General features: G+C 37.0%; 1 protein-coding gene across 12 annotated transcripts; it reads right to left on the bottom strand.

Moving 5' to 3' along the window:
• Positions 1-588: 588 nt before the first annotated feature.
• LOC124632881 (ubiquitin carboxyl-terminal hydrolase 7-like) lies at positions 589-18,456 on the bottom strand. 12 transcript variants are annotated; one of them, XM_047167858.1, is made up of 23 exons: positions 18,059-18,456; positions 17,834-17,966; positions 15,961-16,082; positions 14,832-15,160; positions 14,562-14,725; positions 14,044-14,161; positions 13,667-13,808; positions 13,319-13,493; positions 12,874-13,066; positions 12,390-12,543; positions 11,592-11,728; positions 11,227-11,323; positions 10,793-11,029; positions 10,050-10,323; positions 9,291-9,382; positions 5,972-6,189; positions 5,519-5,626; positions 5,010-5,175; positions 4,616-4,737; positions 4,164-4,299; positions 3,701-3,859; positions 3,515-3,608; positions 589-3,374 (listed from the first exon to the last, which is right to left on the bottom strand). In XM_047167858.1, the coding sequence occupies exons 1-23, from the start codon at positions 18,113-18,115 to the stop codon at positions 3,274-3,276; spliced, it is 3,528 nt and encodes a 1,175-aa protein (XP_047023814.1). In that variant the 5' UTR covers positions 18,116-18,456; the 3' UTR covers positions 589-3,273. The 12 variants fall into 12 exon arrangements, with proteins under 12 accessions (XP_047023814.1, XP_047023811.1, XP_047023813.1 ...); XM_047167855.1 differs by having other exon boundaries at positions 589-3,389; positions 18,059-18,455; XM_047167857.1 differs by having other exon boundaries at positions 589-3,389; positions 5,010-5,172; positions 18,059-18,455.
• Positions 18,457-18,472: the final 16 nt, after the last annotated feature.

Here is an 18,472-nt window from a genome sequence, read left to right as displayed (position 1 = left end):
CGCTGCAGTTGAACCAAAACAATTCCATCTGGGTTGAACTGGAAGAAAAGTACTTCATCGACCACAATATTTTTTGGGTAATTTCACAGCTCTCCGTCGTCACCAGATATATTATTATGCATTATGATCTTTTCCTTTATCCCTTTTCCGAGATTTTGTATCGGTTGTGTAGGAGAGAAACCTATGTGTATCGTTTCCAAGCGTGTAATAGTTTGATAAACAAAAATAGCCTATCAATAATATGGACTACCAGTAATTGCATAGGTTTTTTCCTTTCTATAATAGCTAAAAGTTTTCCTTGCAATGAAATTGAGCTATGCACTAGCCTGAATCAAACAACTATTGTATGACCTAACTGTTCTCATCACTTGAACTTGCTCCTACAACATGATACCTATATACTTATTTCACGTTATTTCGGTTACCTCTTTTAGCTACAGCTTATATAATACCTATTAAAATAACCTTGTTTCATAAAGCACGATACTCATGAAAATAAGAAGCAGTACCTTTGGAATTTTAGGTTTCAAACTGGACTGATGGAGGAGGTACATCCTCAATCAAGGGAGACTTACAAAACAAACCAAATAAAACAAATATAGGATTATATTCAGTGAAACATTCAAATCCAACATAACAAACATTGGAGTAGTTTCAATGTTTGCACAAGCTGTATACAGACTCGCCTACGCAACGGGTTCGAACCTTGTAAGATAGCTCAATAGGTGAAACAACTAATAGATTATAATCCCATTTGCCACATTTTATTATCATCGGCACGTATCAGCTACTAAGCTACTGTTGCTAAGATCTTTCAAAGTACCTCAAACCATGTTAATGAAAATAGCGCAACCAACACACATTGTTAACATAAAAATTAACGAGTTGAATAGAAACATTAGAAAGAAAACAATCTACACGCGGGGACATCGCTCTCACTCGTTTAGTCAATCTATATAATATTCTCGAGATGCGGAATAACGTTCTCCAGACACGAAATAATAACTAAAAAAGGGTATAAATTAAATTAAGCATTATCATTTCAAACCATTAAAAATGTCTTAAAACGTCTAAGGCATCTTTACGAAAACTTATTGTATTTTTTTCTTAATTTATTACATCATATATATACATAATTTCGACATAATCATTTATTTAAACGTAACATATCTCTGGCAGGTCAAGTAAAAAATTAAATAGTAACATTACATAAAGTTATACTTTGTGGAAAACCAGTGTGTAATTTCACTTAATGTAACAATAATAAGCAATATCATCTCAAGTCGCCGAGGGTTACTCCTTACGACATATTGTTATCTACATCTTACACTTTTTACGAAACATGCAAAAAGTAAAGTTTTCCCCAAAATATAATTTTACAATGATCTTCTAAAATGAAAGATTCTGATTCAACCAATAATAAAATAGTAACACGTAGACCGCTTCGCTTTAGATCGCTCGGACGCTTTTAGCCAGAATTAACAATACAGTGCTAACGTTAAATCTATTATGTGCAATTAAACCTAGTGTACACTTGAGGCCGCTAAACGCTACGCCATCTTGCTGGTCTATTGTATACTAATTGATATCGGCTTTGCCTCAAACATACACCCGGGTGTTGGCAATTCGACAATCAATAAAACATTTTAAAATTCCGTATATAATATACTCCAATAATTTCTATAAAATCAGATTACACATGAGTTTTAGCGAGTGTCTTTTTAAACATTTTTAATAGAAAAGCACAAACCACCACAATGATTGTCGTTCGTTAAGGTATGTGCATTAGCTATGTACAGGCTTCACTAATATTTATTATCACAATACCGTCATTGTAGATACAAAATTATTCATTTTTAAAACAATAAACATTCAAATTCACTTGCCAATCATGGTTGTTTGACATCAAATACCCATGACGCAAAACAGTAGGATTTTGAGCAGTCTAAGAAAGTTACTATCGTCAAGCTAATTTATTTATCTTGTAAAGTGATATAAAATTAATTAGTGTTGGATATATGTAAGCGTATATCGTTTATCACCAAATACATCTATTGTTGAAAATGAATGTCACTAAGAATTATATTTAATTGGCTGTATTTTATACCTTCGAATATTATACTATTACTATCATGCATTTCATTCAAACTCGATTACTATGTTCAACATTTATAATAAAATAGTTTTTAACATTACAAGCTTCTGAAAACTTTACTGTCATAATAACGAACGATCAGCAAGCCGATTTAATTTAACTGTAAATACTTCTTTATATTACACTAGTTTGTTAATATAGTTAATCAAACAAGCGTCAACACACAGAGGCACATTTTATTACTATTCAAATTCATGTCTAAACATAGTTGTCTTGTATATTCAGTGAAAATGCTTTACATTGCCGAATCACCCCGAATACCGCCGGCGAGCGAGGCCGAGGCTCCGGCCGACTCGCGACACGACGCCGCCGCGGCCGCGCTCGCAGACCGGCCTCAGTACATTAAACATAATCAAACAGCAGTGGACATAACTTGATGTAGGAGGCCACGTGATTCACTCACTGGTTACAGAAGGTGTGTTAGACACAGAGCCTTGGAATCGCTGGACCGTACTGTCCGTACGATACAAATAAACATAGATTTTACCGATACATGCACTCTACTACGAAGCTACACTACGTGACCATGCCCCTGCATTGAGTTTTAATCGTTGGTCACGTTGATTTAATTTATTTACTGTTAAATTACAATTAAATATTTAAAATATGAACGTGATTTATAACCATAAAACTTACTAATGCCACCGATAGAAAGTAAATTATAACGCTATACATGAACAAATATGATGGATAATACTCGATTGTGTCACTTTACCAGCGAGACGTCACCTGCTTCGATGTCGACGCTAACACAATTACTCGACGCCCAAACAAAGCTACTGTTCCAAATTATCATAAAAGCAATTTTCTAGCAGGACTAATCTGTGGCCTCAGTGTCTGTTACACATAACGTTCAGAATCAGTTTCCTACATAGAATAAATAGGGTGATAAAGGAAGTCAAATTGGTGTTAGCGATGCACGTAATAAGTAGATAAGGCTATTATTTGTTGCGTACCCGGACGATAGTAACACTGCACGAGCAATACACATATTGAATAAAGTTTATGGATAAACGAAGAAGCCAAATAAATTATGGAGTGGTCCAGAGTAGGAAATGATTAAGTATAATATGTATGTGTGTGTGGTACTATCGCGCGGCTGCGAGCGAGGCGGCGGCTCAGTTGTATATCTTGATGGCCTTCTCTAGGCAGTTGACGCGGGACCGCTTGGGCGTCTTGTTGATGTGCTCCAGCCCCAGCCACGGCCGGGCCGTCGCGTCTGGAAGGGACAGATCTAGATTAAATTTTAGCACACATTCTTTTGAGGATTGGCTCTATTGTAACATAGAATTTTGACTAAAACTGAGAGTTTATTGTTCCAAAACATGACAAGAATTTACAAGCGGGCTTGATACTCACTCGCGTTACTACTTGGCCTGAAGTCGTAAATGTTTATTGTCGCTCCTTCACTTATGTAGTTAGGTCTGCCATTTGTCACTATAGCGAAATTGTACTGAAAGATAAACGAAAGAAGCGGTTATTTAGGGAAACAATGCTAATACTTTATTAGAAAAAAAATAAGCTCCGAAATATAATAATGTTTACCTTTTCCCACTCCTTGTCGGGTATGTCGAGCTTCTTCTGCAGGCGGTCCTTGACGGCCTGGAAGGGCTCGTTGTGCTTGACGCGCGCGTAGAAGGGGATGCCGAACGTCGCGTACACCTGCTTGTGGAAATGTGCGCACGGCACTATTATCTCGTCCTCCTGGAATGTACAAATAAAGCAATTTAATTCCCATAGCGATTTAATATTATAAAACTACTAGAGACATTATACTAGTGTAAAATAAAGTATTCAGTTCAGGATTAGATTCGAATATTACTATCAAATTCATTTGTTTTTTAACCGACTTCAAGAAAAGGATGTTCTCAGTTTGACCAGTTTTTAGTATTTGCCAAACTTCAGGCACGCCATCAGATTACATAATACGTTATGACCGCTGATAAACTATTTATATTTCTTCATAGCAAAACATTATGCTCATATTGTAAATTTTCGTAGGTGTTACCTGCAAATTGAGCTCATCTCTGGGTATCTCCTCTATTCTGTAGAGTCTGGGCGGTGATATGGTGACCTGGTCCAGCGTCAGCTCAGGATCGGGGCCCGGTAATACTTTGTGACACGACACCTCCACGATCCTTAACCTGGACACATAATTTTAACATTTCAACCTTGATAACATTTGATTGTATTGTATACAATGAATCGAAACTATGTAACTAAAAGCTTATATGACTAAAGACTATAATATTGTATCTGGATACAAGAAAGAGTTCCCTCGAGACGTGAGAGAAACCACGAGAAACGAAACAACTAGTAGACATATATTTATTTCTAATTCTTCTCACTTCATAAGCGTCTGAAACTTTCTTTTAAAGACTTCTTCTTAATATAGTAAGATAACTTTTTCATAATATAGTAAAAGAAGATTTTTCTATATAAATGTGGTATTATACTCACGTTCCAGAACCATCGGGGGACATTTCAACAACTTTAGCTGCCTCTTGTAAGATGTCTGACACCTTACCTCCTTTGTTTGGATATAAAATTAATTCCTTATCTTCTTTATAATTTGGACCAACCTGTAAAAAATTATATAAATGATTTACAGAACTTATAGCTATGTTCTTCTAACAGCCAGTTTCTTCATCAAAAGTTAAAGCCAAAGTAAAAGTCAAAGTAATGTCTAAAGTAAAAGCAACGGTCAAATTCAATTTTTCTATTAGTTTTGCTGTCACTTTAGCCTTGAAAAAACGTATTTGACCGTTACTTTTACTTTAGACATTACTTTAACTTTTGATGAAGAAACTGGCCGTTAGTGAACTTATTTATATAAAAATGTTATATTTCTTACCCATAAACATTTAAACTGTTTCTTGTTATCCAATTCATTTACTTTAATAGATAATATCTGGTAGAACAACTTCTTAGGGCACTTTGGTTTACAGTACACTAGCAAATCTTTAAGTATTCCGTCGTATGAGTATCTCAGTGGAAGTCCCGGGGTATCCTTGTAGCTGCAACAAATTTAACAACAGTTGATCACATCACGTCGCCTTTTTCTTAATTTTTTTGCATATTTGTTAGCTTCCCCACGTTAGACTTTTTGTAGAACAGATAATCAGGCCGATAAATACTCGTAGAACATTCTGACAAAGATTTTTTGACCGACATTTGTATGGGATGTGTGCGTTGCACTATTGTTGTTCAAACTTTGTGTTCAAACTTTTCCTACATAAAATCGGTCACCTATTATCGGACGTAGGCGGCTCCCTAAAGTCTTCATCATGATTTTTTCACAAAATACTAATTAAAACACATTGATAACAGTATAATTTACAATATTTAATTAAAAATACTAACTTTTGACACTTGAAGAACTGTATTAAGTAGGGGTCGACATTGAGTCGCTGTCCTACCGCCCGCGCCATCTGATCATAGCGCATCTGCATCGACAGCTCCATTGTAAACCTATGCAAAAAGATTACAAAATTATAAGAAGTACCAGTATTGCCTCTGGTAAAGTCTGCTAACTATTGGGACTTTCATGACCACCCGCTTACTTTGCGAGACCATTTTCCTTCGAAACCCATAAACGATCAGATTTAGAATTGATCATTATGATACAATTCGATTATTTCAGGGCTTCGTCAGGCGTGACTAGCCGAGAGTTTCTTTGGCTTAAATTTTCATCAACGGAATAGATTACGTTGTATGACGGGGGGGAGGATAGGAGGAGGATGGGTAGGAGTTTTCTAATAAAGCAGGGAAACAAAAAGAGTACCTAAATAATCACGTAAATAACAAAAAGCTCACCCAGGATCATTAGGCACAGTCTTATCAACAAACTGCACTTCGACCTTGTAGAATATGTACTTGAAGTAGTCCTGGCACGTGGGCAGCTCCAAGTCCTCGTGTCGATGGTCGGCGCGCTCGAACACAATGATGTCGCCGTCCATCAGCTCGTCCAATACCTGGCCGCGTGCACACGACTCAACCCGAGGGTAGCCCGCCTTATGCCCTCCCTCCGTAGTTTGTGGCGTATAACAATATGCGTGGGATATGCTACCTCATTTCATATGTGCCCTCATTACAAAATACATGTTTATGTTTTTTTTTTTGTATATGGACAGCGAAACAACCAATAACAATTATGTTTCTTTTTTATTCTTAATTTAAATGCTTTTTTAATATAAGGCGGGGAAACAGCCAATAACAATAAATTGTTTCTTTTTTTATTCCTAATTTAAAATGCTTCAATGTCTATTGAGCTCTCTAATTGAGTATACAATAGGAACATTTTCCCACGGGGTTTTTAGATATGCATAATGACTGCGCATATTGATTATGTTAACTACTTTGTTGAAGCCATACTAGTCTTAGTGAATATTTAATCTTAGCAAGCTTGAATTGTTGTATATCACCCTGGGCTCAAACCAACAAATTAAAATGGTACTTTTACTGTATAAGTGTATACTCTCTTCTTCTTCCTTGAAATAGAAGACTGTATACTAAAATGCAAACTACAGATCAACACATTTATGTTAACCACTTTTTCTTTGTTGTTTTGGGCTCAGTATGAAAATAATTCAAAGCTTTCTAAAGTCCAATACACACTAATGTATTTGGTGCCAAATAAACGCATGTTGATATACGACACAATCCTATGGAGAGCTGACGCAAGTGGTGATACAAGTAAACCAGAATAATGAGGCAGTGTGTATGGTCTGCTCGTGATCAAAATATTGACCATGGATCATGTCTAGCACAGGACACGAAACACACAACAGGACAAAAAGAAAACTTCAGAGCCCGACAATATGTCCCATATAATTTATTTTCAGACATGTGTGTTTACGTGGTTATCCTGTGGTAAACTTATCCATGAACGTGAGTCACTCAAGTAGCTTAAAAATTAATCAAATAAGCTGGTGTGTGGGAATGATTTTAATTGAGAGAATTATGAGGACTAGCTGATACATACAAATGATAAATATTACAGCACTGTTCAGAGAGCGAATTTACATTTGTCAGCATTTTACCAACTATGTAGCCAATTGGGTTTTCAAATCCTTATAAGATGCACAAGGAACGTGTTGGTTATTTTACATGGAACGTCTGCACAAACAGGACATAACTATCCATACTCAAAATATTACATGTCGGCCATTCCCAATATTTTATAGTTCGGCCGTTCAGAGAATGCGTTCCTGACACGTCGCGATTGAACTGACGACGTAACTTTGTAATGGCGTTGCAGTTACGATAAAAATATTTTTGCTGGTTGTTTACCGTTATAACAATTGATGAGCATTAAAACAACATTATTATTTCAATTATCAATGAATGTTATAATTTTGTGCCAAACTGAGTGTCAAATAACTTGGTAAACAATATTTTTCTAAATCTATACTGCGCTATTACAAGGTTATGTCAGCGCTTTATATTTTGTAGTGCTGTGCTAAAAATAACAGGCAAGTATCGTAATCTGTTCTTATACAGTTATACTTATAATATAAAATAATACGTTTTGTTTTTCTTTTTAAGAATTTGAAAATAATGGACTATAAGATAACTTTTATGAAATATAAGAATAAAACTATGACCAAACCGAACGCGCGAAAGAAAGTACCATTTTTATATTTAGGTTGAAAATGGTAACCCCAAATGGCGTTATGGGCCGCCAAATCGATGAACTGGCTCTGGAGTACGGTCATCATCATCATCCTCATCATCATCAGCCTATCGGAGTCCACTGCTGGACATAGGCCTCTCCAAGTGCACGCCACTGAGATCGATTTTCGCGATTTCGGAGTACGGTCATCGCGTTCTAAGAATTCGGGCTAATCTGGGCTCAAATAAAAGGTTACGCCGCCTGCCACAATACTACTATATGAATATTACCTTTTTTGGTTTCCACTTCATCATCATCCTCCGAGCCTTTTTCCCAAACTATGTTGGGGTCGGCTTCCAGTCTAACCGGATTCAGCTGAGTACCAGTGCTTTACAAGAAGCGACTGCCTATCTGACCTCCTCAACCCAGTTACCCGGGCAACCCGATACCCCTTTGGTTAGACTAGTGTCAGACTTACTGGCTTCTGACTACCCGTAACGACTGCCAAGGATGTTCAAAGACAGCCGGGACCTACAGTTTAACGTGCCATCCGAAACACAGTCATTGGTGTCTAAGATATACTTAGAAAGTACATACAAACTTAGAAAAGTTGCATTGGTACTTGCCTTTTGGTTTCCACTTAAATAACTAAAATATAAATTTTAAATGATTCCGCCAATTTAAAACGAAAATAATCATAAAATAATTCGGCGGTTCATTTTGGAGGAACAGTAATGAACTCAGTGTTATGCTGTGCCCATCACTAGTCGTGACAAACTGATAGGTGTCAGGAACGCATTCTCTGAACGGCCGAACTATAGTTATCTATTGTTTTACTTACTACTGATAGGAATTCGACATAAAAATAATGTCAAAAATCTACGTCTAGCAAGCAAATCAATAGATACTAAGAATATTGGGAATGGCCAATTAGCAAATAAGAGCCAGATGTTATATGATACTCGCAAAATAAAATTAATAAGCTTCAAGCTTCGTGACCTCGAGTTCGGAGTATTTTATTATTACGCACAAGCGCTTGGGTTATAAGCACGGATGACGTAATCATATGGAATGGTGAGGAAGAATTTATTTTCGTAAGTGGAGGAAAAAATCTCTGGATCAAACAATAACATTGTTCATGAAAATAAATAAAGGTTTTTAAGGTCTGAACAGTGCTACTTGAAGTAACGCAGTATGATAAATGATAATAAATAATTAATTACTTATAAATACTATACCTGAGCCAGCAATACCTGAATGTGGGATCAAACTAGAACTAAAATCGATCATAACATTACACTATTTTATTCCTAATAAAGTTCTAGGAGACATTTATATAATTTAACATGGAATTAACCAAAACTATTCTTATTAGTCACAAGGTTACAGAAATATATACTTTATGATCTTTTATATGGAAGTTAAGACTCATCTAAATACATATTTACTTGCGAAGATATTGGTAGAGTAAAAGCTTACAACTAGTGAATGGTTTGATAGGATAAAACTGATAAATAATACCTTTTCAAGCGGCTCACTGTAGTTGTTGATCTTCTCAACAAAGTCAGGTTTGATCTCTTCATATAAGACAAGTGGAGTATCAGGAGGGAAACCTACAGACGAAAATACGTTAGTTAAAATTGAATCCAAATCTATCTATATATATATATAGGAATATATATAGGAAAAAGGGTCCAAAACTTTCACTGTTAGGAAGCCACACTATCCCCAGGTGAAAAAGGCTATATTTTATCCAGTAAGGGGGAAAGTAGTTAACACAGGACGTAGATGCAACCGCAGAAAACACCTAGCTAAAAAAGGTTACGCTGAAATCTATTTCGTATACAGAACGATAATACTAAAATTGTCATTACCAACATCAAATAGCGTCATGTATGGAAATATTATGTAAATACGAAATTAATATTCATTGCTTTCAAGTTCAACAAACTCATTGACAAATTGGCAGAATCATATTTAATAACATAATTATTAATGATAGATTTAAATAACCTGTCTTATGTTTAGATACCTAGGCTATTCAAACTTTTAAAAGACTATGATAAACTGCTTTCATCTTATTACCGATACTTTGTGCTTATTTAAATTGTGATCAAATAGCACAGGCTTCTTTGCAGACTTCTATAAAAATGGCGAAGTAATATCTCTCCATACAAAGTAGTACCATCTCGTCATGGCACGAGAACAGAATAAGTTCCTTCAAAGCAACAAAAACATCAACCATAACTCGATAAACGACAAGAATGAAATCGAACTTACCTGCACGCTTATTGAGTATCGGTATAAGATCAGCGGGCTTGCTGGCAATCGGCAAGTAGTGGTGTCCACAGTAATGAATGCGCTTCTGTTTCGGGTCGTAGAACTTGAAGAACAGTACAACGTCATTTTCCTTGTCGAAGGTCGGTAGTGCACTGAAGCCGGAGTCGGGAGGTAACATCTCTAGGAATATGTTCCAAGGGTTCATGTTTTCGGAGACGTCGGCCACGGTCTTGTGTTGATCGTTGACGATGTCTAGGCAAGTCGGTCTGCAGGTCTGTTGGGAAATGTTGTTGATGATATACTTTTTGTGTAACTAAACTTTGCAAATCGATTATGTGAATGTGTTGTGGTATTGGGTATGGAGTAGTAAGTCTTCTCTAGGTTTGTTTAAAACTGTATAAAGAAGAAAAAATACATTTTTTACATTTAAAGAGTGGTGGTGGTGTTAAAGAGTGGTGGTGAGTGAAGCATGGTTGTTCATTCGAGATTTGTGTAAAAAAAAATCAAAATTCAAAAATTCGGTAGATCGCACAAGGTTTCGTCAGTAAAGAGTAGATTTTAGGACTTTGCTAAGTTGGAAAATCCTGCCTTAGATTTCTTGAAGATAGACCTAAAAACGCCCCACATGGAGCGGGAGCGGGTAGAACGGGTAGTGAAGGGCCAGGGTCTTACTAATTTGGACAACTATGCCTTAGAACTACAACCAAGTACGCGGGTACTTGAAGTCAGAGCTAAAACCTCACCTGGTTAGAGCGTGCACTGAAGGGCCAGGGCCTGAGCTGCTTGAGCGGGTACTTGAAGTTCTCAGCCAGCATCTCCATGAGGTCAGCCACGGTGGCCTGCTTGCGGACGCGGAACACGCGGTAGTGCGCCCGCTCGGGGTCATACAGGTCATTGCCCTGGTGACCGTCGAAGGCTTCTTCCAGTACTACGTTCACGTTCATGTATAGGTGAGCTTCGTTGCGCTCTTTGCGGCGGATCTGAGGGAGAAATGGTGGGATTATTTTGACTGATATTGAAATTGTATGTCTTGTAACACCTTACTTTTACTTATGGACATTTGTGAGATCTTATCACTGCAGTTTTTAGATATAAATTCCAAAGATGACAAATATCGCTTATGTTATCCTGATGTGTAAATGCAGTGTTCATTCCGAGGGTTAGAAAGGTTACTTACAGTTTCAATCCTCTTTTCTTCAGCGAGCCTTTCGCTCAACTCTGTAGGAATGTCAGCCTGAGTGACCTCTTGCAAGACAGTCTTCAACTGTGAATCCCTGAAAACGAACCACAAAAATTATATACTTTATCTTTCTCATTGAGCACATTACAAAGATAAATATTGGGAGCTTGAGATAATTATATGGATGTTTGTTACAGATTTAGAATTTAACACAAAGGCCTTATTAATTATATGGATGTTTGTTACAGATTTAGAATTTAACACATTTTTACCAGAAGGGCGAAATGGTCTCCTCAGGACGTGAGTTAAACTACGGGAAAGCTTATTTACTTATTTATTATATGATTAATGAAATGACATACCTAATATAAACCAACATGTAAGCGTTGGTGCAATGGCGCACGGTCAACGCCATGTCCTCGTCGTGGCCGCCGTAGTTGTACTCGATGGCCTCCTGCTTCGTGCAGCGGGACACTACGTCGTCGTCGAACTTGCACCACTGTACAAAAGATTTTATTTATTACTTTTTAACTAAATAATATAATAATATTTCCAAAACCGATTTCCACGGACACGGCGGCTGTTCTCGTATAAGGAAAACAACCAGCTGCGCAGGACATATTATAGTGCACAGGCATTTGAGGAGACACAAGTGCACTGACTATTCCTTCACTCTCATAGTCCTATGGGACGGTAATCCGACATGACCGGAGAGAGATCAGGCGCAATGCACGGGAAATAATATGATCGGTATTGTTCTATACCAAAAAATTAAATTGTAAGCATTAAATTGGAAGGATGCAGCCACTTGGTTCATCTGTTAGCACCTATTTAATAACAATTTGTTCAACATAATTTGCCTGAGCTGGGTCCAACTACGTTGGGATCAGCTTCCACTCTAACTGAAGGCAACTGAATACATTATTTTTTTTTACACAAATCGACTACCTATCTGACTTCCACTACTCAGTTACCCGGAAAAACCAAAACCCCTATGTTAACTTTCTCTAATCTAACTAGACTTCTAAAAGTTACAGCTAGGTTCCATTAGCGTCCAACTTCGTCATCTCGTCGCGACTTTCACTGAGCCATAGATCCTCAAAAATTTGTCCTTAAACAATACCAAAAACTCAATTTCACTATTCAAAACTATTTCTCACCTTCCCGTCGCCCTTAGGGTTGATGAAGACCACATAGTGACCTCCGTGGTTGTCTCCCGAGTGTACCAGCACCGCGTGTAACGTGTAGTCTGCTGGCGTCTCCGGCTTCTCTTGAAGATATGCGTCCAAGTTGATGTGCTCGTAGAACTCGAACCTGTATATGAGAGCAATGAGGTTGTGTTAAAGAAGATAGAATAATTTGGAAGATCTAGAAAAACGGGTTGTTATGTATCCTTCAAATTAGGTCTTGGGAGGAATTCATATGACAATTGAACTTTGAAATTAATCATACAGCTTTTGCACACTTCTTGCGCAATCATTAAGATGATGAAATTTTTGACTTTTTACAACTCTCTGGAACTACTGAACCAAATCCAGAAATTATTTTCAATAACATTTCAAACCTTTTAAGTTAACTTTTTAATACAAAGCTGCATTATCGCTACCTGGCAAGATCATGAATTCCCATAAATTCTTCACTTACCTATCATTAAACTTGACAGAGCTATCCGTGATGGGGTCGTACTGGAACCTCATGAGGTGTAGATGCAGCACCGGCGGGAAGGAAGCGAAGATCACTCCCTTCTCCGCCTCTTGGAGACCATGCTCCCCCGCGTCGTACTTGTTCTCACCGTCTAGAGTCTCCGTACTGATGTAGTCTTTGAACGACTCGTCGACTGGAATAAAATGTGTAGCGTGCTTAGTTTGTGCGTGTAAAACACTGGTAATTACATTTTTGGTTGTTGTAGTAAACTAGGGGTGTTGATTATATATTTTGCGTTCTTTATCTTACTTTTATCTTTACTAGTTTATGGCCGTAAACGATATTAATAATTTTATATTTCAATAACACACACTTTTAACTTCAATCTAACTTCACGCGTTCTAAAACCCTACCGTCATTAACAAAATTGTATTTGTATACTCACTATTCTTCTTCCCTTTAATATTAAGCTGTATATCGTAGAAGGTTTCGACGCGCGTACTGGACACGTTGACGTTCTTACACTTGATATACGAGGTCATCTTGCCCTCAAACAGACGAGGAACCGTACCCTCCACGCAAGTCCCCTTCATTTTACTCTCCAGTTTATCTAGCAATACCTGGAATTAACGTGCCTTGTGATTTCCACTTTGTCAAAGGAAATAATGACAACACTGAAATGCTGCCAAGTCTGTGAATTAATGGCTGTTTGAAGCTAATGGTGACGAAATTATAAGCATCTATAAATAATATTAAATTGAGCAATCAAAGTATGTGTAAGCTTTGAACTTACCCTAAGAAATTCTTGAACATCATGCTGCATAAAAGAATCCAATGTCTCCCAACCAAAACTCTTTGTTAGTTTCTTTGTGCCCACTGGTTTATCAGAAAATTGTAGTTCATAGAAAACTCTTTGCAATGCCAAAGCCACCGACCTAGGAAACAAAGAAATGCAAAAATTGAACTTTTTCTTTGGTATTTTTATCGCAAATCGGGATTAACGCATCCAATATATCTAATTATAATTTCACAATACCAAAATTGAGGAATTATTTTGCTGCGTTCTTCAAATTATCAGCGCGGCCTTGGATAGACATTAGCCAGGATAATCTACGAAGTTTCACTCTAAGTGATAGACACGTAGGATAGATTACAAAATCAGACATTTACCTGGTACTGTCGTCAGATTCTGTTGGCATTTTATAAACGGCCTTACGTAGTTGATTTGTGAAATACAATGTTTGTAACAAGGAGTTCATGTAACACGTCGCGCCTTGATTCTTGAGACCTGAAATAAACAAATTTAAAAAAAACTTGCAGACTTGTTTACAGATAGTTTATAAAAGCAACTACCACGCTTTTGGCGCCCACGTGGAAGGGCGAATGTTTACAACAAGATATTGTTTATTTCTTAGAAAATCGTATCTTCGAGACGAGATACGACGCAGTACCACCTACCCTTCCATATGAAAATAAAGGGTTCCATTGAAATTTAAGACTAGATTCAATGAACTGTTATATAGGGCTATTACAGCTTTCAAGCTCTTGAGAGCACTAAACGCCAGAAGCTTGTGTATAAAATTGAACGAGCCAGCCATTTGAGAATCATGCACGTCATCCAAAGCCATAGAAAGTCTTAAAGTGTATAATGAAATGAAAAACTCTGTGATATGTTACACAAGACTTACCGACATAGCCGGTATGTTTCTTCGAGTCCCAAGAGACACCGTGCGGCGCCTCAGCGGTCACGTGGACCTCCAACGTGATTGCGTCGTCTTTTATGTAACCCTTTTCGGGATCCAAAACGTCGTTCCATGCCATGAAGTGGGAGAAACCCCAATCGTTCTCTTTACTGGAGATATTACAAATAAACATAAGAAACAATACCAAACAATCCATAACTATTTGATATATGCAATTGAATATTGAATACTTATTTAGAAAAAGAAACAACAAACCTATAAAACAAGTGCTGGATCTTCCTGAAGAAAGGCTCAGTATCTGGCTTGTGGGAGATAAGTCTGAGTTCTGCCATAGCATAGCATGACCAACTGGAAGACTCGCTCTCCCCATTACACTGGAGGAAGAACCCGAGCGACTTCTGTTGTTGCCGGTCGGGGGACGGAGCTTGCCGGGGCATCACCATGATCTTCCACGGAAGATTCCGGACGAAACACGCCGGCGACAACACAGAATCTTTCAAATTCCTGAAGTTCTGTACCGTGAAACGGAATGTCGTTTCTGATCGCGCCTCGTCGTCCTCCATTTCGGCATCGAGACAGGCCAGCTGTGGGAAGGTAAACATCCTGCTGAATCTAATCTCAAGTTGTGTCTGGTTTTATGCAAATGAATAACAAACTTTCTGAAAAACTGTTTATCATGAATTTCAGAATGTTCAGAGTACGAGGTCATAATATACCAGTTATTAAGAAAGGCAGTTGGGAGTCGATAACAAAAGATATATGAATACACAGATGGACTCTAATGGCGCGAATGTACGATACTATCTTTCAAATGGATCATCTAATACCGTCATACAGATACGACGTACGTGTTATTAACAGGATACATGTTCACTTCGTAATAACCACTCTAGCATTCAAATGGCCTTAAATGTTATACAAGAATCGTAAATATTCGCACATTACTTATACAGCAACACGCGAATTCGTGATACTAGTATTATCTGATAAATTAGAACCCAATCTCTGTTTATCAGACCCTGTAGATACTTTGAGATTCAAATGCACTATTCAGTCTCCTACACTTAGTGATTTAGTTTTCAAATGAGGGAAGTAGAAAATTGAGACAGAAATGACATTGTGAAACTTACAGTTGTCTTTTGGTCAGTTTGATACTTTTAGACTAGAGAGTTAGTACCTTTTGACAAAGAATCTAGCATTCCAAGTCAAGCTTTATAATAACAAAGCAAAGTAAATAATAATACTATCTACTATCTGCTTCATATCAGTCTGCTTTTCTATAGAAATTTTCAAAAAGATTATCTGGCTCAATTTAGCTTGGTCATGATGTTGTGTAAAATTTCAATTTGCCTTTTGTTTTGACTCAACTGTCTATATTACTCACCGGCATGTCTGATGATGTGGTTTCCTGATTCTTCATGACTTCTCCCATGACTACCTCGCCGTTAGGACCTTTCATAAGATCGTCCTCCCAAGTCTTGTCAGTGACAGTGTCTACAGTTTCCACTGCAAGAGAACAAATATTGCTACATTAGTACCAAGCTCCAGTCAACACATGATTCATACAATGTTTGACATTGAATTATTTACTTCTAAGATACTATATCTTGCAATCAATACACATGATATCAACTTCTGTGGGTGAGTGAAATTCAGTATCTAGTCTTGAAAATATAGGAGTAATAATAATTTGTAAAGATTTGGATCTGACTGTTTGAAGTGTACTTGTTGATCATGATTTTTAATTACCAGCAATTAAATAACAATGATACAACATAAAGAGAGTAAAAATACATGTTACCTCTACTTGATTTGGATTAACAACACACTAAAGTAAACTTAACAATTAAAATAGAACACAGCAACTACTCAGGAAAAACAAATCTGTCCATTGTTTTACAGATATGAATTTTGACAGTTGTTGTCATTTTGACAATGTATTAGAAGAAAGAAAAATATTATTTTCAGCCAGGGTTCTTCATACAGCCTTTTTTGTGACAACACAGATCATCTTTTCAAACTTTTGCAAGTGGGGTACACTATTTGTGTTTTAATCATTAATCAAATCTGTGTTTGATGATTATAACAAAGCTTGTCATATTCACATAAAGCTAGACATGTAACATATATAGCTAGACAACAGACAGACATACATTAAATTTTCATGACACACCCACCCACCAACAACCTAAATACTACATAGAATTCACCAAAATTGTATGAAGTATTGCAACCCATAGTCCTCTTGTGGTAAGTAGCTTCTGTCTGGGGTTGCCCACAACCCAAAGTACTTTGTGGTACTCTGATATCTCAGCTATATTACTGCCAAGTTGCATAAAAAATCATTCAGCAGTTATTGCATAAAAGTGTTACATATGTCCAAACACAGTTCTGCCTTCAGAATATTTGTAGGATAACTTCATCTGTATATAAATGTGCAAAAAAAACAGCAAAATTAATTTTAATCTAGTCTTAATTACAATAAAATGATATTTGTAATAGGTGACAATGTCTAAAGAGGATATCTAAAACCCTTTAAAGTAATCAATGAAAGAGCATGAACACATTTAACAGGCTTATCTACATAACAGCTAGTGTGATAAAAATGATAATCTACATATGAACATGAGTTTCCTCACTTGACAGTTTTGTTTATTTTCATGTTGTTAACTAATTCCTAAAAGTTGGCAGTGATACACACTATGACATGCATGGAAAGATCACATTGACATTAAACACACTGAGGCAAATACATAAATACACAAACTACACTATTAAAAATAAACTGTTTTCAGACATGACAAACACAAACAGTAACTGATTAAATTAGCTATAACTAAATTCAATAAAATTACTTACATCAAACATACATTTAAGACAAAGATATTCTATAATTAGATATTTTCGTTTCACTCTCAAGACAGCTACTTGCACTTTTGAAACAAAGAAAGCTACACTCTAAATCTAATAAGTGAACATTCAAGTACACATTTTTATCGTGGTTTTATACTGCTGATTATCATTTGACAAAACAGATACAACAAATTAACAATGTCAACTTATTCAATACAATTTGAGGTTATGTAGCGTAATCTATTTAACTTTAAGTTCAATAACACTTACAAATTAACGTAATAAGCGATTCTAAAATAAAACTATGATGAGTAATGGATTCGTATGGGGTGTATTTAGGTGTTACCTGGGCAAAGTGTGGGAGAGGCATTTGATTACAATGTAAATATTGTGACATGACTAACCATCTTGAGTCTCCATCTCCTCCACCTGGTTCACATTAGAGTCGTGCTGCTGCTGCCTGTCCGGTGCAGGCGTGTGGTTCATGTTAGCCGGGCGCGCCACGGGGGACTCTCGCCCACTACTCTTGGTTATTTCCTGAACAAATATTCCACCATAAGAACAGACTGTACGCACACAGCTTATTCGCACTTATGACGTCCGAACTCCGATTACTGCACTTCACGTACCTCTAACGCTAGGGGATTGCTCCCTTTGAACTTGGTGATTATCCGAACCTTTCTCATCAACTCGGGTGCCCTGCGTGTTTGGGTTTTTACTTGTCTTCAACGTTATGCTGTTAATTTTCAAAGAGTGTTTACTAGCGGCGCGACCGATGTCTGCAAATTTCAACACAAGGGCCCGATAATAGATAGGAACGCTAATAGCACATTCCTAATCTTATAATCATTGCCAGATTAAGTAGATCACTCTGTCGTATAGCGGTAAAACAGGAATATTCTACAACGTATCCGGGAAAAGACTTATTTTCGCGAAAATAAACAAAATGGTGGATGTTAATTTAATTTCTGGCTTCGGATGTGTGGCCCGGTTTGATCGACGAATGCACCATTTTATCATTCTCTCACATTCACCCTAGTGTT

The sequence above is a fragment of the Helicoverpa zea genome, chromosome 9 (assembly GCF_022581195.2).
Source record: "Helicoverpa zea isolate HzStark_Cry1AcR chromosome 9, ilHelZeax1.1, whole genome shotgun sequence".
NCBI classification, from domain to species: Eukaryota; Metazoa; Arthropoda; class Insecta; order Lepidoptera; family Noctuidae; genus Helicoverpa; species Helicoverpa zea.
This window is presented reverse-complemented; position numbering and strand designations above follow the sequence as displayed.